Source organism: Neolamprologus multifasciatus, chromosome 20 (genome assembly GCF_963576455.1).
Source record: "Neolamprologus multifasciatus chromosome 20, fNeoMul1.2, whole genome shotgun sequence".
Taxonomy (NCBI): domain Eukaryota; kingdom Metazoa; phylum Chordata; class Actinopteri; order Cichliformes; family Cichlidae; genus Neolamprologus; species Neolamprologus multifasciatus.
The window spans coordinates 15,840,382-15,866,731 of record NC_140458.1 but is presented as its reverse complement, the minus strand read 5'-3'; the positions used below and the strand labels follow the sequence as shown (position 1 = coordinate 15,866,731).

At 41.0% G+C, this 26,350-nt stretch overlaps 1 protein-coding gene and 1 pseudogene across 2 annotated transcripts; both read left to right on the top strand.

The window, feature by feature from the left end:
- Positions 1-992: 992 nt before the first annotated feature.
- On the top strand, positions 993-5,507 carry LOC146494685 (uncharacterized). Its single transcript, XM_085147378.1, has 3 exons — positions 993-1,943; positions 3,719-4,058; positions 4,808-5,507. The coding sequence occupies exons 1-3, from the start codon at positions 1,519-1,521 to the stop codon at positions 5,141-5,143; spliced, it is 1,101 nt and encodes a 366-aa protein (XP_085003504.1). The 5' UTR covers positions 993-1,518; the 3' UTR covers positions 5,144-5,507.
- A 2,745-nt stretch (positions 5,508-8,252) lies between these two features.
- On the top strand, positions 8,253-25,250 carry LOC146494684 (deoxynucleoside triphosphate triphosphohydrolase SAMHD1-like; annotated as a pseudogene). Its single transcript, XR_014871531.1, has 15 exons — positions 8,253-9,599; positions 9,967-10,127; positions 10,695-10,810; positions 10,980-11,130; positions 18,113-18,131; positions 18,908-19,057; positions 19,143-19,243; positions 19,364-19,472; positions 19,560-19,651; positions 19,746-19,859; positions 20,616-20,767; positions 23,775-23,804; positions 23,890-23,955; positions 24,109-24,434; positions 24,617-25,250. The product of XR_014871531.1 is annotated as a deoxynucleoside triphosphate triphosphohydrolase SAMHD1-like (transcript).
- Positions 25,251-26,350: the final 1,100 nt, after the last annotated feature.

The following is a 26,350-nucleotide window of genomic DNA, read 5'->3' as shown; positions in this document are numbered from 1 at the left end:
CCCCGATTTGCAGACGCTGTGCGCAGAGGTTCAGGAGCAGAAGTCCCACTGTAAACATACCACGGCAGACCTGACGATGTATCCATGAACATGCTTTTCAGCATCTCTTTATTGACCACTTTTCACACACGGTTGCTGTACGCATACAGCCGGCTGTAGCTTTTCAGCTCACAGCCCGACACATACCAACAACAGCATAGATAGCACAGACGTTAAGGCCGTGAGGCGTGATTGCGGGTGCCGCTCAGGTGCGTCCGCCTCCCCTGCACCGGTGCTGCAGACCACGCCCCGCCACACACATTAACCAGGTAAAATACACATTTAGATAGAATTTTGCAAATATCTATTTTCCTTTTTTTGTTTTTAGCAACATAGTGCTTTTTTTCCAATTATTTTTTAAAAGCCAGGTCAAGGCTTCAAAAGCCCAAAGGTGATTGTCCCAAAATTAATATATTGAAAGTGCTTATTTAGTACTTATTGTTAAGGGTGGCAGCTCACAACAGTTTTTGTTTGCTACATGGATCATTTTAGTTCAGCTTGGTGTCTTTCCTTTTGTTATATTTCTTTAAAAATGTGTTAATTACATAAATAGAGGCCAGAGGGGCCGATGGCACGATATGGCAGCCTCGCTTCTGTCAGTCTGCCTCAATGACTGTATAAAAGATGGACGACGCGACAGCGCCTCCTCCCATTGTGCAAAAATGAAGCCAAAATACCCCGCTTGTGGAGGCTGCCATCTTGCAAATTTGGAGCCAGACTCTGCGCAGTAGTGACTTGAGGTGGAGCGACTGTGTAACGCTCCCGCCCACACACCCACTGGACGTGACCACAAACACGCCCCTCTACACTTTTTACTTAGCCGGCAGCTCGAGTTTTTTGCTGGTTTACTGCGACTCGTTTAATTAAGGTAAATACTACGGAGCCCCTCTGATAACATGGTCCAAAAAGTAAATAAATTGTGGCCATAAAATACTACTTCGAGGCCACGAAATAGGTATAACGTGCCCACGAAATGCTAATTTGTGTATAACGTGGCAACAAATTACGCATTTGTGGCCACGAAATAGATAACATGCGCACATCATATTATAGAATTCCTGGACAGCTGCGTAGAGACACAAGCATAAAAGTAGGCTAAACCTATACACCATGGACAGAGACAGTCTGATTGAGTTTTATTTTAGGCTGGGAATGAGCTACAAATGCATTTTGAAAAGCCTGGCTGTGAAATGCACTACACACAGGCACACACACGCCCAGGTCTTTGTCTCCAGATGCTACGTTTATTTATTCTTTCCTTTGTTATGACCGACCACAGTCTGACAGCTGTCGGTCTCAGCTGATTTCCAGCCCTCCTCCGCTCCTCTCCCGTCTCACTATAAAAGGGGAAGGAAACCATGATCAGTCCAAAACGCCATCAGCTGTTCTCACCTGCATCTCCAGCACCGCCCCGTTGAGCTCACCGCACCACTCCTCCTCTGCAGCCGTACCCGGGACCACACCTCCGCCACACTGGCAATGCAAGGAACCATCATTACGGAGAGACATTTAAACCGGATATTGAGAGCCAAGTTGCTTTACAGACGTAAGTACGACCTGGACGCCGGGATAGATTTTATTGTGAACCAACTGCAAGGGCCTGGGAAGGATCACGGTTATCGGTGGCTGTTTACAAAGTGCAAACAACACGGCATTGCGATCCGGAAAGAAGACGTCAGGATCCTCATCTCTTTACTGGACCCAGTAGGTTCCCAGGTACGCCAGACCAGACGTCTCAGAAGGAGACAATATTTTGCTCAGGGGCCTAACTTTGTGTGGCAAATAGACTCTTATGACAAACTAAAGCCATATGGGATATGTATTAATGGATGCATCGATGGTTTCTCATGCAACATCATTTGGCTGCGGGCCACACACACTAACAGTCAGGGCCGTGCAGAGAGGTTTAAAGGGGCGGGTGCTCAAAGTTAAAAAGGGGCACAATGAAACAGGCTGAATAACAACAACACACATTCATCAAGAATCTAATATGGGCAACAAGGCAAAGCAAACGTAGCCGATGCTTTACCTGATGGGTACAATGTTGCTGTTGAGGGGTTTCTGTGGATAGTGCTGGAGGGCAGGGCTGTGTTGATCTGAGACTGTAGACATTAAAAAGTCCATAGGAGAGATGGTAGCTGATTAAACAAGTGTCATGAGATAATAACAAAATGCAAAGATTGGTGACAGCGCTTGGAACCATAAGGCAACAAAAAACTGTGAGAAATAAACTCAGCTCTGCCTGTGAATCACTCTTTGCTCTTTGCTTCACTTCTTCCTTCCATCCCATCTTTTCATATATCACTCTCCACTTGCTGTCTATCTGAGAACAAGGCACAACTTGCTGTTGCAATAAACTATAATCTAATTATCCACACCTAACAACTCTTGCACTTAATCTATAATAAAATGATGACAGAAAAATGTTATAGCCCTGCCTTTAGTAGCCTCACACAGCTCCTACTGTTTCCTCCTCATGTCCTTACCAGCCATGTCTGGACAATGTTATATCATGAGTAATATTGTTTTTAAAAATCCACCTAAATAAAACACACACATGCACTCACACACATGCACGCACACACAGTGACGTTTTAGACCTTCTTCAGAATACTGTATATACTATGGGCATCATGGTGCTGATTCAGAATCCTTACATTTTTATTTATTACTAGAGCTACAATAATAAAGCAATGAGGAGGGGGAAGTAATAAATATGAAATAATGTATTTATGATGATTCCATTTGTTTCACGATCCACTCTGTGCAGGGGCAAAGCTTATTACATTTTTAAACTGTAGAGATACAATAATTTTACTGCTGTAAAATCCAAATTTTGTCTTATTTAAAATATAAATCTAAAATAATCTGCTTCTTAATGTATGTTCTTTAAAATACAGCGTGTGTTTTTTAAAATATTATAATTATAATAATGCATAATTATGTGGACATGCATATTAGATCGTTTTTTAGTGAAATATAATCCCTCCAGAAAGGCAGGAAAAGCCCGGTAACTTACTTTAAAATATGTTCAATAAAACAGTGACAGAGCTACAGACCCATGACAGCCTTACACAGGTAGCCAGCAGCTATGACCAGCACTACTTGTGCAGTTAATAAAAGGACAGGTAATGTTTGTCACGCTGTTGCACACACAGCACGCTCGTTTGTTTCAGTTCGTCAGTTGCCACAAGACAGCTTACCAACATGTACGTAATAAGCTAATACTCCTGTGTGCTATACACTACAGTGTACGCTGTACACCTACTTACTGGTTTTGTCGCATCAGTCTGTATGGAAGAAATATAGTAAGTCTGTCTCTGAGTTAACTTGTGTTTCTCCTACAGCTCCGGACCGCTAAAAATGCGCGTGCTCTTTGTGAGCTCGTTCCCGGCTCGTAACCAGCACGTTCTGCCGTCAAGGGCGATCATTGGTTAAATGTGATCATGTGACTAATGCAAGCCAGATCCTTTTATTTAGCAAAACTGTGATTAATAGTTAAATATTATTGTTGAGGGGAATAGACAGGACTCCGCACGCACACACACATAAAAAAATAAAAAATAAAATTTTTTTTTTAAAAAGTTGCCTCAACAAAAGGGCACTTTGGGCACCCATCAGGAAAGGGGCGGGTGCTCAAGCCCCTCTAGCCCCCCTCTCTGCACGTGCCTGCTAACAGTGACCCAAAGGTTATCGGAGGTTACTTTGTGGAAGCAGTGGAGAGTCGTGGGGGTTTCCCCAGGCTCGTACGAACTGACATGGGCACTGAGAACGTGTTGGTCAGAGACCTCCAGCGTTATTTACGGAGAAATGACGGGGATGATAGAGCAGGAGACAGAAGCTACGTCACAGGAGCAAGTACCGCAAACCAGAGAATTGAGAGCTGGTGGGGAGTGATGAGAAAAGAAGTCGTCGAGCCATGGATCACGCTTCTAGGAGAACTGAAGGACGAAGGATTCTTCTTTGGAAATTTCATTGACAAAGCTCTGTCACAGTTCTGCTTCATGCCAATCATTCAGGTAAATGGCCCTTATTATGATAACCAGTGGTGGTAATTAATTACATTAAAGTACGCTGTTTTAGCAGTAAGGGTAACAAAATTATCGTTTACATCGTTAAAACGACGTTACCAGCCTCCATTACGCACATACAGAGCGCATGCGCTCTGTATGTGCGTAATGGAGGCTGAAGCATCAACCCATCCAAAGTTTTGAAATCAGGGAACACTTTGCCAATTGAACTGATCAGAAGTCAGCACGACTTAAATGTTGTTTTTTTCTGATCGGAGGACATTATCCTTGTCTGCGCTCATTCTGCATCAGCAGTTATGCTGCAGCTACCGATCTGTCACTGCCAGTCTGTCAAAAGCAGTCAGAGGCTTCATGCATCAGTAAGTCTTCAGCGCTCTATCATTGGTACTTTCAGGTCTGAGATGATATTGGATCCCCTCATGGGATTGAAAAATATTGATTTTGTCACCTGTATTATGCGCATAAAGTTGAAAAGCTTTGCACATCCGCACCAAGATTAGTATTAGTATTAGTATTAGTATAAAGCCCAGATCCCACAACTCTGTGGTTTGCCTGGTGTGGTTCTTTCTTTTCTTTTTTTGCCATCACTCCCTCTTCCTTTGGTTTTCATTAAACTGCATCCAAACATTGCTGCTTTTCAATTCATTTAAGGATGCACCACACTTATTTTTGGCCATAATGACATTTTAAAAATGCCTTGTATTACAGCTCTGACCTAATTCTTGTTTCTTCATCAGGAGGTATTGAATGACATCCGGAGTGTTTGGAATGCTCACCGTATAAGGCCCTCAAAGAATAACAACGTGCCCTGTGGGATACCTGATGTCATGTACATGGCCCCTCACCTTTGGGGTGCAGAAGACTGTCTCGTTCCACTGACAGAAGATTTGACCTTGTGTAAAAATAGCTGCACTTTTGTTAGTTCAGTCCCATGTGATGTGCAAGTGTTTGATTTGTGCACAATAATAATGGAGGAATCAAGCTTGGAATTCCCATCTACCATGTCCCAGGCCCTTGATTTATATTTTCATCTCAGGGATACAGTTCGTTCACAGTTATTTGAGGTTACTTAAATGGACACAAACATACAAATGTAGTACATTTTGTACTTTAGTACGTATTCCTACAGCTTAATGTACCTATTATTAAGTAATTATTTTTCTCCAGTGTGTAGTTATCTTGTTTTTGTATCAAAATTATCAGAAAAGACTGTATAACATAATTTTCATTTTATCCATGACAGTAAATTAACTCATCATGAAGTGTTGCTTGCTCTTGGTAGCTACAAAGCGTGGAGTATTAAACTAAAATATGATACAGGTTAGAAAAAAATAAATCCTTTTGGGATTGAGTTAAACTTATCACACTGTTAAGGCATCAAAAGTTGTTCATAATAGTTTTTGGTAGCAAAAATGTGTTCATTTCTAACAAAAACAAGAGCACCTTGGATAACAACCACATAGACTGGCAATATATCTAATGTTGTGATCAATTAGACAAGAAGACCAAGTAGGCTAAAGTGTAGAATCATAGTTGTGTCACCAATGCCCCAAATGTTTCTTGAGCCTATAATTTTGTTATTGTGGAATAGATTAAAGCAATCCCATGTTTGATAAAGGACGGCTTCTTTTCTTAAAAATCACAGCACGTGTATGACATTATAGAATGAGTAGTTAAATAACTTTCAGCGGTGTCATTAGACATGTTCATGTTTAAAGATGTATAGAATGTAACAGAGAGGACAATATTTTGTACAAATGAGAATGGTTTACTGGTGTCTTTCAAAATACACCATACTCAAAAACAGGTTGTATTTTGCATATAATAACAGGATAAAATAACAGTTATTTCTAAAATGTTATACAAACCTCTTTACAATGTAACCAATCTCTGTAATTGACAATTTTTCTTCTAAACCCATTAGGAACATAAAGGTTCACATTCTTGTTTCTATTAAGATTTCTGCAAACATCTGAAATACTTTAATATAGAACATGCTTAATCACTTGGAATATGGTATTTGTAATGGTGTTGTACTTGTGTTTGTATATACAGTAGACAGCACTCAGCAATCTTCCAGTTTGTAGAACTGTTACTGTATGCTATATTGGAAATATTTGTTACTCTTCCTGTAGTAAAAAAGTATTAGAATGTTAAAATTAGTAATTTTTTTTGGCACTAGCCAAAATCACAGTAACAATGTGTGCAGCAGGAACAGATGCACTTCTATGTTTAGTGTACAGATTCCTACCAGGTGAAGCACTGAAAATGTTATTTAAATATGTATATGTATTTTCAACTGGTGTTGTTTTGTGGTTTCATTCCCCAAGCAATTTGTTGCCTTATTTTGTCCCCAACACTCACTGCTGCTTTTGAAAAGTCAGAGTGCTAAGGGCTGTCTACTACAGGTAACTCCACTTCAAAAAACCTGAACATTCCTTTTAGCTTACTATTTTAATTGGGGGGAGAAACTAAGAAAGCACTTATTGACCAGATGAAAAAAAAGGCTGCACATGAAAAAGGCACAATGGGCTACACTGTTAAGAGAACTTAACCACCCAGTCTATTGAACATTCACATTCATTCCTTCATGTTACTGTTAACTACACCCGTGTTTCTATGAACTGTTAGGGTGGAAAACCTAAAACGTGTAGGGCAGAGTGCCTTGAGGACCAAGGTTGGGTAACACTGACCTACACCACATCCATCACCCACATAGAGCTTGCGAGAATGCTGTTAAATTCACTGCAAAAGTCTGGATAGCTGTGATAACCAAGGGGCAGCTTTAGTACACATCCACATGTGTGGGATTGTGGTGGAAATGAGGAAATCTGTAGTTTCTATGAACTCAATTAGTATGGCTTTATCCAACAGATTGGATCCTGTACAGAACCGCAGGAAAAGCTGAAGATAATTGAAATCAATTTCTCCAATGTACCTTTTCAGGTAACGAGAAACTGTTGACTGGGCAGCTGTCATCTCCTCTGGAAAGATTAGAAGCTCGTTCACTGTTTTTACAGTTGTTTTTTTTCTGCAATGAAATGATGCAGTCCTTCTGGTGGGAGTAAACCAGCTACAGAACCCACAACGGGACGCCAGCACTTGATTACAAACATTGGGGCCTGAATAAGTACTTTGTGTCCTATCTGTACCTAAAGAGGGAGCAGTGTGTCCTTGGTAGGAACCTGCATGCACTCATGTGCATCAAGTACTTCCAGCAATTCATCTGTATCCACTGAATTGAAGTCATCCAAAGCCTTCAAGAGAACAGATCGCTCTTCTTGTGAGACGTACAAAAGAAAGGAATCTTTTAAACTACTGGTTGTCGAGCCGTACAATATCTCCTCCAGAAAGGGTATTGCAAGCTTCACTGGGAAGTAACCAGCTTGTTTCCACCCTACAACAAACACTCTAGCTATAGCCTGCCATTCTTCACACTGCAAGTCATGCCGGATGAATGGGACTTTCACCTCAACTCCCAATGTGCAGCTGTCATAGAAATCCATCCAAAATTCTGTCAGGCAGTCCCGCAAAACACCACTTCCTTCCCCCTGTTCAAGCTCTCCATTTGGTAACAACATTTTGATATTGACCTCAGATGAAATAATGTTTGAGTCCTTAAAGGCACTGATCAAATCAGTAAGACAATGACCTCTTCTAACAGTCAGTATTACGGGACAAGATCGTGGTTCAGCGGGTGCTTGGTCAGGAATATTGGCCTCTCCTGTCAGCCCCGGTGAGAGAGACAATGTGTGATGAGGTGGATCAGACTCTTTTTCTGTAAACAGTGTTTCAGGGTTTAGTTCAACCAGGCTCAGTGGGCTTTTTCTTGTATTTTAAGTGATTTCATGTTTGTATGCCAACTTTACTCACAGGAGAGTTCCAAGATTAATTGATCAAAACTCCGAATTGTGCAAAAGAAATTGTGTAAATAGTTTTGATGTTAAAATGAATACATGTCATACTGTTGCAGTGCTTAACACATTTATTAGACCAGCTGTCATTAAAAACAAGAAAGCACAAATATTGTATTTAAATCTGTCAAAAACTTAAAAGTTTAAATCTAAAAGTCAAAGTCATTAAACTGAACTCATGTTTTATACCCTTATTTTGGCCTGCAGATTATTTTCTGAGAATTCAGAAAATAATCAATAATTAATTTGTCAAATAATAATTATAATTATAATTTTAATTAAGGGGCTTGTGCTTGCCAGTAGATGAAATACATACTGGACACTTTTTTGCTGTGAATGAAATCATATTAGAGTTTCTACCAAATCTAAAAATGTCCACACAGCATCAGTGAATAGAACTGAAGTGAGATTTGCATTTAAAGTAAAAGAAGGTAAAGCATCATCCTCTTTCCATGTGCAGCTGAAGACCAAATTAGGCGGCAGCATTGTCCCCTGTAGTGATAGCACTAATCTAATGCATTTGAAAAAAGAAAATTATAATATGACAAGATTTAACATCTCTTTTTTCTAATTCATAAAGAAGTTAATGGTTATGTGTCTCTGTCATGGTTAGTCTATATCAATACAAAAACACATCAATACAAGAACTCAGAAGGAACAGTACACTGTGGCATAAAAACCATTAGTAAGACTTAAAAATAAGAAAGAGGTTTGCCTGGGCCATGAAATGCCACCAATGGACTGCTGAATAATGGAAGGTGTTATGGACTGATGAATCAAAATTTGAAATCTTTGGTTCTTCATGCAGGATTTTTGTACGCTGTTGAGTAGGCAAAAGGTTGGTACCTTACTCTGTGGCATGAAATGTCAAACATTAAGAAGGAAGAATGATGGTTTGGGCCTTTTTGTTGGATACAGGTGGCTTTTACAGAGTGAGAGACATCCTGAACCAAAATGGCTACCATAGCATTCTGCAGTGGCCTCTGTTATGCACCTAGTTGGTCAGGGGTTCATCCTACAGCAAGATAATGACCCAAAACATAAGTCCAGGCTATTACAGATCTATCTTAGGAAAAAAGAACAAGAAGGCAAGTTTGACAACATGGAGTGGCCAGCACAGTCTCCAGACTTAAACCACATCAAGCTGGTTTGGAATGAACTGGACAGAAGAGTGAAAGCAAAGCAACCCAGAAGAGCCACACATTTATGCAACAGTTAGGAAGACCTTTCTGAAGAATATTTGGCTTCTGATGTAGAAAGAAGGGCATGAATGCATTCAACTGTTATATCTGTTAAAGGCAGCTACTTTGATGAGTCAGAAGATTAGAAAACATTTGGTTTATAAATATATTCTATGATTTCCTTAACTTAAAAAGTTGTTTATTTGTTCTGTGCTTTAATTCAGAGAACAATGAGAAACTGAAGAGTTTCAATAAAAAAACTGGAAGAACTGGTGAGTTCTCATACTTGACCAGTATTGAAAAATTACAAATACACATTCATTGACTATTTCCTTTCATATCCAGAATGCATGATGTGCAAAACTGTAATCTTTGGTCATTTAAACATTTACAGCACTATGGAGAAGCACTTGAACATCAAAGATTTAAACAAGGTGATGTAACATGAAAGTATCTTATATAATATGGTCTTTGGTGTGTGGTCTAACTTACTGCTGCAATTAGCAATATGAAAATGTGAATTCCTAATATATGTGTGTCAGATTTGTTTATGTAAGATATCATTTGATGATCTTTTTAGGGAAATCCCATCTTTATATTTAACTCACCTTAGACATAACGTCAGTAGGCTGGCCAGCTGCCAGTGCCTTGGTCAAAGGCAAGGTGACAGAAAATTTGACCTAGCATGAGGCACATGTTTACTTGTTTACTCACCAAGACGTGAGTGCTGAACGAAAATCTGAGACCAAGCCCTCCAAAACCCTTTAAGTTTGTCTATTTTTTTCCTTTCTCTTCACACAGGTGTTTAATGATCCCATCCATGGCCACATCGAGTTACATCCACTACTTGTCAAGATCATAGACACACCTCAGTTTCAGAGACTACGAAACATCAAGCAGCTTGGGGGCGGTTATTTCGTTTTTCCAGGAGCATCGCACAACCGCTTTGAACACTCAATAGGGTATGTCCATGTTGGGTTTGTGTTTTATTATTGTCATTTTTGCTTAGAAATTTATAATCATTTATGCTTAGAAGTATATAAATTTTTGTAGATTGATAGAGGTTTGATCCTTAGCAGTCTGTAAAGACTCTGTGTGCCTTCCAGAGTGTTCTGGCATCTCTCAAGGTCATGAGAGAGGTCATACCTTCTCTTTCTGATTTATACTATAGGAGGACACCTACTCTGTATCTGTTTAAGTATAAGATCCCTTTGTTTAGGTGGACCGCTGGACTCCTGGCACCAGCTTTGGGGAGTCTTCACAGGGTCACATCTTGACCCCCGAGATGAGAGCAACTGGGGTCAAGCGAAGGAACGGCGTTCGTCACAGTTCTCGCCCTCGTGTACGAGTAACACAAAGAACTTCGTGTTACTGTTGCTGTTGTAGTAGAATTGTCTCATTCCAGCGGTGGGTCTGTGCTAGACAGACCCAGCAGTCCACATACACTAGTAATACTTTTCTTTCAGTGCTGCATGATGAAATGTGTGTGTGTGTGTGTGTGTGTGTTTGTGTGGTTTTTGGTGATACAGGGTGGGGCACTTAGCAGGAGAACTTGCAAAAACTCTGAAGCTGAAACAGCCAGAACTCAACATCAGTGAACGAGATGTCCTTTGTGTGCAAATTGCAGGTCTCTGTCATGACCTGGGTAAGTGCTGCACGTCTTTCACTCTAATAGCATCAAGTTTATAATACTAGCCAGTGTAAAATAAGACTTGGTAAAATGAAAAAGGCAAATGGTCAGTGTGTGTGTGTGTGAAATATAACAGGAGGCATTAATTATTATTATTATTTTTTACATTTGTTTCTCCATGAAGGACATGGACCTTTCTCCCATCTTTTTGATGGAATGTTCAACCCCGAAGCAGATCCAGAACATAAAGACTGGAAGGTACGAAAAAAAAATATTTCTACCGTGAGACGCGACATAATGGCCACCCACAAAAATCAAATATATTTGAAAACACTGTCAGATGCCATCTTGAGGAAATAAAGTACACATGGCACTAAATGATAGAAACAACACAGTGTTAACAATTGTCAGCACATCAGCCAAAAAAATAAAAATCTTATTAGGCTAAATCACAGCTGACAAGGAAAAATGCTTGTCAAAGGATAAAATTTAATGTGTCTGAGCAACTTTTTCTGTAACACAAATCGTCTCAGTGGCAAAATGTGTTCTCTTGCAGTAATAACATTATTATTTGATGAAGGATCTTTTTCTCAAACTTTGATTCTAAACTGATTCTGAGTTTTTAAATCAGTCAAAGCGTCTTTAATTTGCAAACATACACAAACATCATTTTCTGCTAGAAGAAGCCATACCACTGTTATGTCCACGCTCATCATGTCTAACTCATAAAAGTTGAGAACCTCTGGTTAAAACTGGAATACTGACACTAATTGCCTCTATTAAGAGATGGTCATGTGCTCAAATTTGATTCTGTATGTTGTATCTGATCATTTTAAACTTTCAACCATTTGAATTCTGTTCTTAATATAAACAGTAATAATGTATCTCTTGCAGCATGAGGATGCCTCTTTAGAGATGTTTGATCATGGGGGGCGTGAGGTCGCGGACCGGGAGACCACGTCCTATTGTGGCCAAATTTGGTCAATTCAAACAGAAGGAACAGGTGAAGAGTTGCGGCAGGGAGCTGAAAGGAACGGACTTCAGCGTGAATGACCAGTTCCCCAAAGAGATCCTGGAACAACGCAAGGTCCTGTTCCCAGTTCGACGTAGCTTCATCCAGAAAGGCTCCCGTGCTGTCATCGCCCTGGACCGGCTCTACGTGGACGGACAGCTCTACCGCGACCCCAGCACCACACCGTGGTTATATTGACTGCACTCCAGATAAGAACCCGCTACACTCTTTTCTTATTCATTCACACTTTCTCCTTTAACATGGGTTTAACCTAGTAATATCAGTATGATGTCATAGCAGATATAACACCGTCACCCTCCGTCATTACTTTAATTGGAATGTTTCCGTTTCTTTTCTTTTTTTTGTTGTCGCTCACAGTTTATGTGGTTTCTTTCTTTCTCTTGTCTTTCACTGCTGTGATCACCTACTTCCCCACTCACCTACAAACAACACCCTCTATTTCTCCATATTTTCACACCACGATCACGCAAACACATGCGCTCAATGGCAGCACATTTACAACAGCCTCACAGCAAGCACAGACTTGCAGGACACATACGCAAGCCACGCTTGTTCATATTAGTGAATATACACACACATAGTCAGACTTATGGAGCCTATCATCACACTTTTTTCTCTTTCTATTTACAAACAAGTGATGTTTCCACATTCTCTCCACCCGTCTAAACGAAACACCCAGCTTACATCATTAGACATACACACACAATTATGGGCACGCTGAGGTTTGTCACATGGAATGTAAATGGGGCTGGCACCAGAGGGAAGAGATTAAAGATATTTAACCAGCTTAAAAAACTACAGGCAGATGTTGTTTTATTACAAGAAACTCACAGACCTGTTACAGGTTTAAATGAACTTAAAACACCTGAGTTTCCTAATGTGTTTGCAGCCTGTTATAATTCTAGACAAAGAGGAGTAGCAATTTTAATACATAAAAATCTTAATTTTACAGTACTCGATACAGTTATAGATCCAGAGGGTAGATTTCTAATTATTAAACTATCAATATCGAACAAAAAACTATGTATTGTAAGTATATATGGTCCAAATGTTGATGAACCCTCATTCTTCCACGGATTTTTTAGTGCACTCTCTGAACACCTTGATTGCACACTCATTCTTGGAGGCGACCTCAACCTTGGACTAAATGAAGAAATGGATAGGCTCAACACAACAGGAACTCAGCGCAATTGGCAATCCACAAATATAATCAAACAGTATATGAGCGACTATGGCCTTTGCGATGGCGCTCCCTTCACCCCAACAGTAAGGAATATTCTTTCTTCTCACATGTTCATCACTCCTATTCTCGTCTGGATTATTTTTTGGTCAGCAGCTCACTGCTGAGTGACATTTCAGACACTGAGATTCACCCTATAGCTGTCAGCGATCATGCTCCTGTATCTTTAACACTAATGCACAAGAATAATACTACGCCAAGTAAAAACTGGAGATTTAACACATCACTACTTAAAGATGAAGACTTTATTAAATATTTTAAAAAGGAATGGATTTCATATTTAGACTTTAATGACACTCCCGGAACATCTGCTTCTGTTCTATGGGAAGCAGGAAAAGCTGTGATGAGAGGTAAAATAATTTCTTTCTCATCACACAAAAAGAAAGAAGAAGACAAAAACATTCAGGAATTAGAAAAAACCATCAAATCCTTAGAAGAAACCTACGCGTTCCACCAAGATCAAGAAATAATGAACAAAATATGCAAAACAAAACTAGAATTAAATGAAATTATTAATAGAAAAACACAATTCCTTGTACAAAGACTTCGCTTGCAGAATTTTGAACACAGTAACAAATCAGGTCGATTTCTAGCAAACCAGTTAAAAATAAATAAAGAAAAAACAATTATATGTGCTACTAAAGATTTATTGGGGAACACAATATATGACCCTAAAAACAACATTTTTAGGGATTTCTATGAAACTTTATACTCACCACAAATAAACCCGTCTAAAAATTAAATTGATTTGTTTCTTGACAACGTAACTCTTCCAAAATTACTAGACAGTCAAGCAATGGCACTGGATTCGCCACTGACGCCAGGTGAATTCCAGGAAGCCCTGATAAGTATGCCCAATAATAAGGCTCCAGGTCCAGACGGCTTTCCTGCAGAATTCTACAAAGAATTCTGGACAATTTTGGCACCAGTATTCCATGGAATGTTGCAGGAAATCGAGAAAAATGGCAGACTACCACCAAATATGAATTCTGCCAACATTAGTCTCCTGCTAAAACCAGGAAAAGACCCTTTATTTCCCTCAAGTTATCGTCCAATATCCCTTATAAATGTAGACCTTAAAATAATCTGCAAAGCTCTCTCAAAGAGATTAGAGAAAATAACCCCCCTCTTAATTCATCCTGACCAAACTGGTTTCATAAAAGGTCGGCACTCCTCAACAAACACTCGTAGATTACTTAATTTAATAGACTACTCATACAATAAAAACATTGAAACCATAATATTATCTCTAGATGCAGAAAAAGCATTTGACAGAGTTAACTGGAAATTTTTATTTGCAACTTTACACAAATTTGGTTTTGGAAACTCTTTCATAAACTGGATAAGAATATTATACAATTCCCCAACAGCTCGTATCAGAACAAATGACTAGACATCCTCCAGCTTTTGTCTCCTGAGGGGCACCAGACAGGGATGCCCACTCTCCCCTTCACTTTTTGCAATTTTTATCGAACCTCTAGCAGCAGCATTTAGACAGGCTACAACAATTAAGGGCATAAAATGTAAGTACGTAGAACATAAAATCAGTCTCTATGCGGATGATGTGTTGCTTTTTCTGCAAAACTCACAAATTAACCTCTCTGAGGTAATTACTCTAATAAACTGGTTTTCAAGAGTTTCAGATTATTCAATTAACTGGCCAAAATCTACAGTTCTTCCCATTAACTGCTCCTTCCATAATTCTTCTTCTGCCCCACTACAATCTGGAAATATTAAATATTTAGGTATTAATGTTTCTCCTAAGCTTTCAGACTTCACTAAATTAAACCACATCACACTTCTAAAGAAAGTAGAAGGCGATCTGACTAGATGGAAATCTCTACCCATATCACTCATGGGAAGGGTCGCCACTATAAAAATGATGATCTTGCCAAAAATAAATTACTTATTTTTAATGATCCCTAACAAACCATCACAAGATTGGTTCAGATCTCTGGATTCACATATTTCTAAATTCCTTTGGAAAGATAAACCCCCGCGTATCAGCTTAAAAACGCTACAAAGAACCAAGGATAGAGGAGGATTAGATCTGCCTAATTTTCACCAATACTTCTTAGCCAACAGGCTTCAGTTCATCTCAGAATGGTTAAAATGTACCCTCTTAGATGAGCCCTGGCTAGATGTTGAACAGGCACTATGCAATGATCTAGAGATTTCAGACCTACCATTTATTAGCTCAGACATCAAAAGACACGAATGCTTTAAAAGCATCAACATCAGCTTTTCTCTGACAGCATGGTGGGAGTTTCTAAAAATAACGGAGTCTTCATTAATCCCATGCAAACGTACACCTATCTGGAATAACCCTGACATATTACAAAACAATAATATGATTAATTTCCCAGAATGGAGTTGTAAAGGAATTAAATACTTAGAACATATATTAGAGGGAACAGAATTTATTCCATTTGACAGACTAGTTACACAATATGGGATCAACAAGAAAAGATTTTTAGAATATCAACAAATTAAATCCATAGTAAAAAAGAAATTTAACCTCAGTCAAGTTGAATTACAAACACCACCATGTGCGGTACATTTTCTTACTCTTAAATCCCCCAAATTATTATCTAAAATATACAGAACACTTTCTAAAATAGATGAATCAATATCCCTTCCTATTGCAAAGTGGGAAGCAGATTTATCAGTCAGCTTAGACCAAAACGTCTGGTCTCAGATTTGCTTAAAAACCTTTAAATTGATTAAAAATCCCAGTCTGCAATTAATACAATACAAAATACTACATAGAGTGCACTATACAGGTCATCGAATGTTCAAGATGGGCTTTACATCCGCCAACAACTGCTCACACTGTCAAGGCAATACACCAGACAATTACATCCACGCTCTTTGGTTCTGTCCACCAGTGCAGAAGTTTTGGCACGAGATATGTGAAGACTTATCAAAGTGTCTGAAATGTAAAATTCCAACCTCCCCTTTAGTATGCTTATTGGGAAATTTGGATGATGTCACTACAGAAATTAATACAGTCCACATGGTTTTTACTGCCCTATGCATCGCCAAGAAAACGGTCCTCATGAACTGGAAAAATAAAAATAATCTTAATTCTAGCCAATATAGAAACTATCTAATAGATCACATTAGTCTTGATATAGCCTCTGCCACCACATTAGATCAATCCCTCTGGGCTCCTTTGATCGGCTCCATCACCTAGCGGGGGTAGGGGGTCGTGGTTTGGTCCCGCCTTAGCTATTGTGGTTGATGTGGAGGTTGGGACGGGCTTAGGGCACCTGGAGGACCCCTAGAGACGTTATCCCTGGAGGGCTTAACCCGGGGGTTGTGTTCATAACCTGGTTAGTGGCTCTGGTCGCTCTTAGAGGTTGTTCTCCTCGTGGCTGCGTGCAGCAGGGCTGGAGGATGGTCTGTGCTGGCGGACGTAGGTTACTGGCCTGGTGGTCTGGCTGCCCCTGAGTGGATCCGGGGCAGGCGTGGGGGTTTGGGGTTCGGGGGTGCTTCACCTCCGTGCTGGGGCTCTGGCTGTGCCTTGGGGGCTTCGGTCCTCGTCGGTGTGTCGCCGAGGTTGTGGGCGGGTGGGTGCACGGGGGCTCAGCCCTGGCGCAGAGGGCCTCTTGTGCATCGGCCTAACTGGGGGGCTCTTCAACTGGCAGGGAGGTTGTTCTATCCTTGCAGGAGTCCACTCTGCAGGTGGGGGAGAGACATAGGAGAGGTGGAGAATAAACTTAACCTGGGTGTCTGTTGTCTTGTGTAGTCTGGGAGATGATTGAATGTTGGGGTGGGTACAGTTTCCTCTGCGGTGGGGTAGGGTGGGCTGCCCCGGGTCCTGTGGGGCTTGGCGGTGTTGCTGCCATAGGCCCCGGTCTGGATGGGCCTGGGCTCCCTTGCCTTGGTGGATACCAGAGGACGGGGGTGCCTACTGGGGTCAGCGGGGGAGCTGGCCCTTGGGAGGGACATCCTCCCCTCCCTTCTTTTCCTCCCCATCCCTGGCTACCTCCCTGTTCCCGCTCCACCACACCCACCCACACAGGTAGGGCCTTGGGGTGCGGGTGTGTCACCAGGGTGCAGGGGAGACATCCCCCTGTCCCCTTCTGGCCACCTGTGCCTTAATTTTATCTCACAACTTAGACATCCACATTACTTACACTCTCATAACACACACATATATATATATAGGGCCTTGAGGGTGGGCACGTTAACGGCGTCCAGTAGACGGTCTGTGTATTCAAACCTACCTCTGGTGCCGGTGCCCACCTCTCAATTTTAAATCCATGTAGACACTGAGGGTTCTCGGGAGGGGCCGTGCTAACACCTGCTGCTCTCTGGCAGCAGCACCATGCTCTCCCTTGTTTTAAATGCACTTTAGAGCAACACGCAGCAACACTACACTTGAGCGGGAGGAGGGAGGTATGGGGTCTTAACACCCCCCCGTTCTCTGCTAGCCATCGGGGCGGGTGGGGGGGGGGGGGGCTGGGAAGAGATGCTGGCTGTCCGATTGGCCTCCCTGCTGCTGCAGAGCGGTCTGCTTGCCTCCACCCCGGAGGGAAGGGTAACATCTCTTGGGTCTGGGTGCCGTTTCCCCCTCTGGGGGCGAGGGTACCTGGACCCGGGGTATAGAGTATGTTTGGGGAGTGTGATTGTGTGTACATGTCCATTTACGTTTATTCCTACATTGGGTGAGTGCTGAGTGTTTGTATATGTGTGCATGAGGGTGGGAATGCATGTCTGTGTCTGTGTGTGCCTGTTTGTCTGTGTCTATATGTCAGGTCGGGTCTTAGACTCCACCTCTCTGGGAACTCCCAGGCCCTCCAAAGTGTGGAGGCCTATCTCCCCTCACCACACTCCCTGCCGGTGACTGATGCCCTCAGAGGTCGGTGCATTGGTGGTTCTTGGTGTCCGGGGCTGGGCGCTCAGGTATGTACCAGCTCACTCCCGGTGGCTACTTGGCGGGGCCTGGCGCCTGTTGCTCGGTCAGGCCTCTTCCAGGGTGCGGGGGGCCCTCGGGCCTCCGGCCTCTGTGCCTGCAGCTCGGTTCACTCTGGCACAGCTGGCTGCTGGCAGAGCCGGTGGGTACGCCGGTGCAGCCCCCTCTAGCTTCTGCCCGGTGGCTACTGGGTGACCCCTCGTCTGGGGATCCTCAGCCCTTCCCATGAGGGTTGCACGGATGCCCCTCCGGTGGTCCTCCTTGGGCTCTTGCACTCTGGGGCCTCTGGATGTCTGGGGCCTGGATCTCCTCCATGCCTGCTTCATGCCCTGGGCGACAGGGCTATGGCTCTCTACATCCTCTTGCAGACCATTACATGGGGAAACCATTTGAATACAAGCACGCCGATCCACACAGGTGTGCACACGGGTGTTCACTGTTCGTAGACTTAAATCACACCTTTCTTGGCTGCTACTTCAAAGCACATTGTCTGTCCTGCGTGCTGCACAACAACATTCAATATTTAGTATTTACTGCTGTTTACACTTAGCTAGATTAATGCGATGGTGTAGTGTTTAGTATGTTGCTTTGTTTTGTTTTGCTTGTTTTCTATTCTTTTTCTCTCAACAGGTGATCCCGGAGATATTTTTTTTCCCCCTTTCTCACTGTCCCTCTCCCCTTCTGTTTTTCTTTTCCTTCCTCTTTCTTTCTCCCTTTCCTATCCCTCACTCATGTCTGTCCCGTCTGTAACAACTGAAAATAAAATAAAATAAATAATAAAAACAAAGGTCGATCAAATGGACCAATACGGCAATGCCATGATGATCCATTTGGCAAAATAAATCCATTGGGTATCCTTGTTGGTCTTCAGACAACAATTCTGACGGCTAAAGAACCAAATGGGACAGGCAAAAAAAAAAAAAAGAAAAGAAAAAAAAAGAGATGTTTGATCATCTGGTGGTGGCGAGTGGTCTGGCACAAGAGATGGGGTGTTATGGACTGATACTCCCACCTGACCTGACATTTATCAAGGAGATGATTAAACCTCTAAAGAGTGATGACGCTGAGGTACTGGTCAGTTACTGTCTGAATATTATGAAACCATTTGTTATTGTCTCTGTCATGAAGGTCAATTCTGGTGTCGTCTCCACAGTGGCCGTATGAAGGTCGAGATGAGAATAAATCCTTTCTCTATGAAATTGTGTCAAACAAGCAAAATGGGATTGATGTGGACAAATTCGACTACTTTGCCAGGTGGGACTTGTGTTGATGACAAACTCAGTATTTCTATATACAGCAAGTCTTAAAGGTGTTTTGGAGGGTTTGCCATAATAAATGTAATTAAATTTCTCTATTTCCTCACTCCTATCTCAGGGATTGTCACTACCTAGGCATCCGGAACAACTTTGACCATCAACGCTTCATCATGTTTGCCAGGGTGTGTGATGTGAATGGGAGGAAGCACATTTGCTCTAGAGACAAGGTGTTGATCCCTGCTTTTTATCAGTTTTTAATGAGTAATTCATTATCTGATTGGCTGTAACTAAACTATAGGCGATGGTCTCAACAGGAAGTGGCAAACCTGTATGACATGTTCCACACAAGGAACTCTCTCCACAGAAGAGCCTACCAGCACAGAGTAACCAAGAGTGTAGAAATTATGTGAGTACCAACTGTGTAATTCTATTGTAAGACAACATTTATTTCATCTACAGAGTTCCCATAAAGTCATATACTGGGTCTTTTTTTTATCCAGGATCAAAGACGCCCTCTTGAAAGCGGATCAGTACATCCTGACTAAAGGTTCAGGAGGAACAATGCTCTCTCTCCAAAGCTAAAACTGACATGGAAGCCTACACAAAGCTGACAAGTAGTGGAAAACATGCTCTACATATTTCCTTTTAAACCATGCTAAAATGTCTATACATACATGTTCTGTCAAGTGATTTGTCTTACTTTGAAATAATTCTACTATCTCATTGATTTTAAGTGTTTTCAGTGCAGAATAGATAGATAGATAGATAGATAGATAGATAGATAGATAGATAGATAGATAGATAGATAGAAGTTGTTGTTGTTGTTGTTGTTCTGTCAAGTAAGTAATTCATTTTTTTGTTGTTCTTGTCCCGTTTGGATCTTTAGCCATCAGAATTGTTGTCTTAAGGCCAAGAAAGATGCCAAGCGGATTTATTTTACCAAGTGGATCATCATGGCCTTGCCATATTGGGATCTCAAAACTGGATTAATCTATAATCCATCTATAATCCAGTTTTGAGATCCCTTCCCAGACGCCTTAACGCCCACTCACACCCTGGGCCATCTGACCTCAGGAATTCGCATGATAAGGTGGGGCCAGGTTTCACAATGAACTCACCCGAAACTCTGGCTGATTGGGACCCACACCCAGTTCCACACCTTGGCTCAGGCGATTAGAGGATCATCAGGGGGTCCTTTTGTCCCTCTGTGGGGGGACACTCCCACCAGGTTTATATCTGGGACTCTCCACCATTTGACCTTAGAACTGAAGAAGCCTCTCGGATGAGAGGTGAAACGTCTTCAAGTAACTTAAAGAAGTCCAGACGCTTTTCTTTGCAAGCTCCTTTGACGACCTGATCTTAACTTTATTTGTCTGTTTACTCTGCAGATCAAATGATTGAAAGAATACTCCACCCTTGTTCTTGTTCAAATGAATTCACTCCCTCTCCTCTGGAGGAAGCAAGGATGATTCTGCAGAGGATCATGTCTCGAGACCTGTACCAGTTTGTGGGTGAAACCAAGGTGTGCAATCAGGGCTGGACTGGGACAAAAACTTGGCCCAGGCTTTTTTGGCCCACCCACCTCTGCATATCACCTTTAAAAACTATTTATCTTGCTTTGTTATCATTTGGTATCATTCTTTTCAGGACAACCTCATATTTCTGAATTTACAGTTATTTTTTCATTTTGACACAATTACCATAACTGATCTAAAATCAGATAAAAAACATAAAATCTGAGTAGAAAAAGTTATATTTTTTACTGTAACAACTACAAACATGTTTAACAGATCATTTTCATAACTTGAAATGTAAAAATAAATTGTAAATTTATAAACAAATGACAGTTATTGCAAATAGTTATTTGCAACTATTTGCAGCCATGGCGTTCTTTTATAGCCATTTCAAACTATTTACAGAACAATCTGGTGTTCTGCATCAAATAAGATGCCATACAAATTATTTGTGCCACTCCAAAAAATATTTTTTGTCCACTATAAGACAAAAGACATCATCTCAAGCCTGATACCAACAGGCCTGACTGCACGAGGTGTATCACTCATCCCATTTTCCACCTAGAGACAACATTTACACTGTAATCTGTGTCTGGTGACTTTTTAGCTGCAACTGTGACATTCACCAGTCGCCTCATTGTTCTGACACACACACAAAAAAACTAGCAACTACACACTAACTACACACTCCAAATACATTAAATGTCACAAATCTCTCACATCTCAAAACTCTCTCTCGCTGCTGTCACTCTAAAAAAATTACTCTTCTTCCTAAACAACAAATGCCCCATGTTGCCATATGATTTTTTGATTGGTTGACATGGTACATTTTTCCACCAATAGGAAAGGGGTGTTTTTTATTTTATTTTATATTTGTTTGGTCATAAGCAGAGAGTGCTTGCTAGCGCTGTCCTTAGATGTAAATTTGACAATAGTATTCAGGTAAAAAAAAAAGTGAACATTCTTTATCATGGCTCTGGTTTTACGTGTTCTTGTCAACACAATTTAAAAATTGGTATATAGTCTGAATACCTCACTTTACACACAAGTTTTGGGTCCACATAACATCTTGTTGCTATGTCATCTTAAATTGGTCATGTGATTGGTTTACCATGGTTTCTTACTTTTCTTTCTCAGCCAATCAGCAGCACTTGTGCAATTGTTTCGCCCCCATAGCTCCCGGTAAGCTGTAGACAGCTTCAACTGTCTGTGTGTTTACAAATAGTAATGCGTCCGTGCAGCATTTTCTTTTTAGTAACGGTAACAGCATTGTAACAGTAGAAATAGTAATGAGTTAGATTACTAGTTACTGAAAAATGCTGTTATTCTCATCACTGCTCTTCTCTTCCCCACCTCTCCACAGCTGGTGCGATAACGGTGCAGCAGCTATCATGGTGGTTAATTTGACACATTTTGCTGCATCTGTTAGTTTATTTTTATTGTTTTCTCTCAGGTATGGACCAAAACAACTGCACCAAGACCCTTTGACCTCATCAGATGATCTCATGACTCATCGAGTGACACCACTGACCAGTCAGTTGGTGGCATGAGGTCTGACCACATCACATTTTAGTACCTGCTCAGATCGCTTTGAACCCTGACTGAGCAGGCGCTATTTTAGTACCTGGTATAAGGTACTATGACCTAATAGAAAACCCTGAAAACAGTGGCGAGTAGATCCAATTAGGTACTAATAAAAAGGGGCTTTTGGAGAAGGTTCATTTATGGTATGAACATAATTCAAACTCGATCCCAACAGACTACCAGGTGTACATTGAGAGTTTGAACTAAAAAGCTTCTGTAAGATTTACATTAGAAAAAAGGGAGGAAATTACTGTAGATGTGCAAAGGCCTGTACAGGCTAGTATCTAGCCATAAAATAAATGGAAATTGTCCTCCGGGAACTGCCTGCATACTCCCGCCACACCAGGACTGATATTGTCATGCACCAGGAGGAATCCAGGACCCAATGCACCAGCATACGGTCTGTAAGCGTGGGACTTCAACCCAAGATCTGTTGCATAACCTGTAGAGGTTTGTGTGTCTCTCCATGGATATGGCTCCCCAGACCATCACTTATAAGCCCTCAAACTGGTCATGCTAAACAATGTTACAGGCAGCATCACATTTTCAATGGCTTCTCCAGACCATTTCACGGCTGTCCAATGTGACCCTTTCTTATATGTTCAGCTCTCATCTGTGAAAAGTGCAGGGTTCCAGTAGTAGACTTGCCATTTCTGGTATTTAATGGCAAATGCGTGGTGCAAAAGAGCAGATACTGCTCTGGACTGGACCTTCTATGGCCCTTTCCTGCTCTCCTAGAGTTACTGCTGTTAATGCCCTGGATTCTCCTCCATTGTCTTGAGACTGTACTGGGAGACACAGAAAAAACATCTGGCAGTGGCATGTATTAATGTGCCATTCTGGAAGATTTGGACAGCCTCTGTAGGGACCATGTATTGCCTCAGTCTTCCAGTAGTGACACTAACCCTTGCCAAAAGCAAAACTAGCCAAAAGCACTGAGCCAGCCTGACGCAGGGCTTATGCAGAGAGACAGACAACCATACCCACCTGCGGGCAATTTAGATTCCCCACTTAACCTAACCCCACTACTTACATGTTATTGGACTGTGGGAGGAAGCTGGAGTACCTGGAGAAAACCTCCAAAAGAACATTAAACTCCACACAGAAAGGTCCCGGCCAGATGGTGAAGTTGAACTCAGGACCTTCTTGCTGTGAGGGAACAGTGCTAATCACCACGCCACTGTACTGCCCGATGTTCTCAATATTTGAGACAGAGTTAAGCTGAATTCATCGTAGCTGATTTTAATACCATTTTGAAACCATTTAAATCCTAAGTGAGTCATTCATAGTCACCTAAATAATAGCTTATTGGCCCAGTTTAACCTGCATTTTATTTTATTGCAAGAAAACATCTAGTTGATTACAATATTTGTGGTGTGTGAGTGCGCTAAAAAAGAGAGAGATGATGTGACTCTTCTCTCCCTTTCTCAGCTCAAGAAAGAAGACCAAGAGGAAATACAAGTAAGAGTGAAAAGTGATCATAAAAATAGATCAGCAAAACAATGATAACACAATGACAGCACATGTTCTCTCCTCCATCTGTCAGAAGATGAAGGACAGCTTGGAAAATGAACTAATTAAAGTCATTCCAAAAGACAACTTTGAAATTACTGTCAGTTTTTATTCTAATTATACTCAGTAACGAATCTTCCTAAAATCTTGGCTTTTGTTTTGTTTTTTAGTTAAATTGTGTTGCCAACCTCCACTGAGTCATAATGTACATGTGAACATCAACACAGGCTGGTCTGTCACACTCCTCTTTTAGGTTGTCACTTTGGACTATGGAATGAAAAACAAGGACCCCATCAATACCACATATTTCTACACTAAGGCTAACCCTACTGAAGCATTCAAGATTCCCAGAGAACAGGTCAGAACTACTGCATGTCTTTGCATGAGCTGTGTGTTCTTTCTGTAGATGTCTCTGTAAATTAGCTTTTATGTTACTGTCCTTGTTGTCAGGTGTCCAAGCTTCTCCCAGTGTGCTTTGCTGAGAAGATCCTCAGAGTTTAGTGTAAGAACTCAGCGAGTCTGAGAGATGCTAAGTTCTGCTTTCAAAGGTGGTGTCACGAAAATGACTTTCTAACTGAGGTAACACTTTATTCTGTTTGATGGCAGTGACAGGCATTACCATGTTACAAGCAATGTGTTGAGAACATAAAGAAGAAAGCTGCAGTTAAACCTGCATATCCTGTCAGAGCCTCGAGTTAGCATTACACTTTTGACCTTTTGGTTGTACTAATGAACTTGTCTGTGTCGTTATATATCTACAGGATCGAGACAGAGCAACTCCATGAAATGAAGATGGGAAACAATGAGAAATTAGGTTTTTTTGTGTTACTGCAGAGATTTAAAAACAGGTAAATCGATGAACTAAAGTAGTTTGGTGATTATATTGTTTATATTTATTATTAGTTATTTATACTATTTATCACACATTGTCACTATAATCAAACTATATAGCTCAACTTGGCTCAAACGTTTAGATAAAGGCTACTGTTGTGATTTGCTCATTGTGTGAAAAATCATTATTTATTATATAACAGTTCAAGATGAAAATTTTACCAAAGGATAACAGAATCTTTCTGCTGTTTCATCTTTATATGTGTTTACTGCTGGTTTCTGATCAATTCAAAATAAAGTTTATTTTCTCTTTGTGTGTTATTTTTAAGTAATAGCTCTTAAAAGATAAGATGGAACGATGACACAAATAGTCTAACGAGCTCAAAAAGAGAAGTGTCTGGACTTCTTTAAGATTCTTGAAGACATTTTACCTCTTATCCTAGAAGCTTCTTCAGTTCTAGGGTCAAATGATCGTCTACCTAATCACATTAGGTAAAAACTGGTGAAGGTCACAATCATTGTTCAGTGGGCGTCTGGGAAGGGATCACTTTCCAGGCGCCTTAACGCCCACTCACATCCTGGGCCATCTGACCTCAGGAAATCACATGATAGGGTTGGGCTGGGTTTCACAATGAGCTCAACTGAAACCTTGGCTGATTGTGACCTACACCTATTTTCACACCTTGGCTCATGTGATTAGGTATAGGATCATAAATTCTGGGACTCCACCATTTGACCTCATAAGTGAAGAAGCTTCTCGGATGAGAGGTGAAACGTCTTCAAGCAACTTAAAGAAGTCCAGACGCTTTTTCTTTCCAAGCTCCGTAGACTACGATGACCTGGATGACTGAGAACCTTCACACACCTAGGACACAAATAGGGGAGACCGGGGATAGTTGTAACATTTTTGACATTTCTGTCTGTAAATTGGAGCTCTTTTAAGGTAGTGGATTCAAAATGTAATGCAAAGTATTTACATGTCTCGGCTATTAAATAGTGCAGCTATTTTCTCTGCAGCACAATTACCCATTGCATGGTATGGTCTCAAACACAAAGAGTGAAATGTTACAATTAACCCCATAGTCTGGGTTAGTTGTAACATATCCTGGGGTGAAATGTAACACAATGAAATAAGGGTACTGACAAAACATTAACATGTAATCTTTGTTTATTCAACACATGAATGCACTTAGAGCCATTTATGTAACTATGTGTGTGTGTGACAGAATGCAGAAATCTAGCTTTTGAACATATTCCAACCCCCCAAAAAGATAAATTATGGAATTTTCTGCAACTGAATATTTCATTAATTTTGGTTGGTCTTCCTTGAGTTTGGCCTCATTGGCTCAGTGGGCATTATAACCTACAACTCTTGCACCAATTTTGAACATAACAATGAAGCTGAAAAAATGTAGTTGTTCACCAGCATCGCAATTCCATTACTTTTTATCATGGCTTACCTTGGTGTGGTTTGCAAAGTGCTTCAGAAAGATGAGGAAATCTGTTTCTTGCACCCATCCTGATTTATTTCCACTACCAGTTCTTCCTACTGGTCCATCTCTGACACAGTGGTCTGCATAATGTATGTGTGGGAACACAAACAGTGGAGGAATTGTGTTGCCAATAGCATTAACGCATATACAAAAGCGACCAGTGAACCTCTC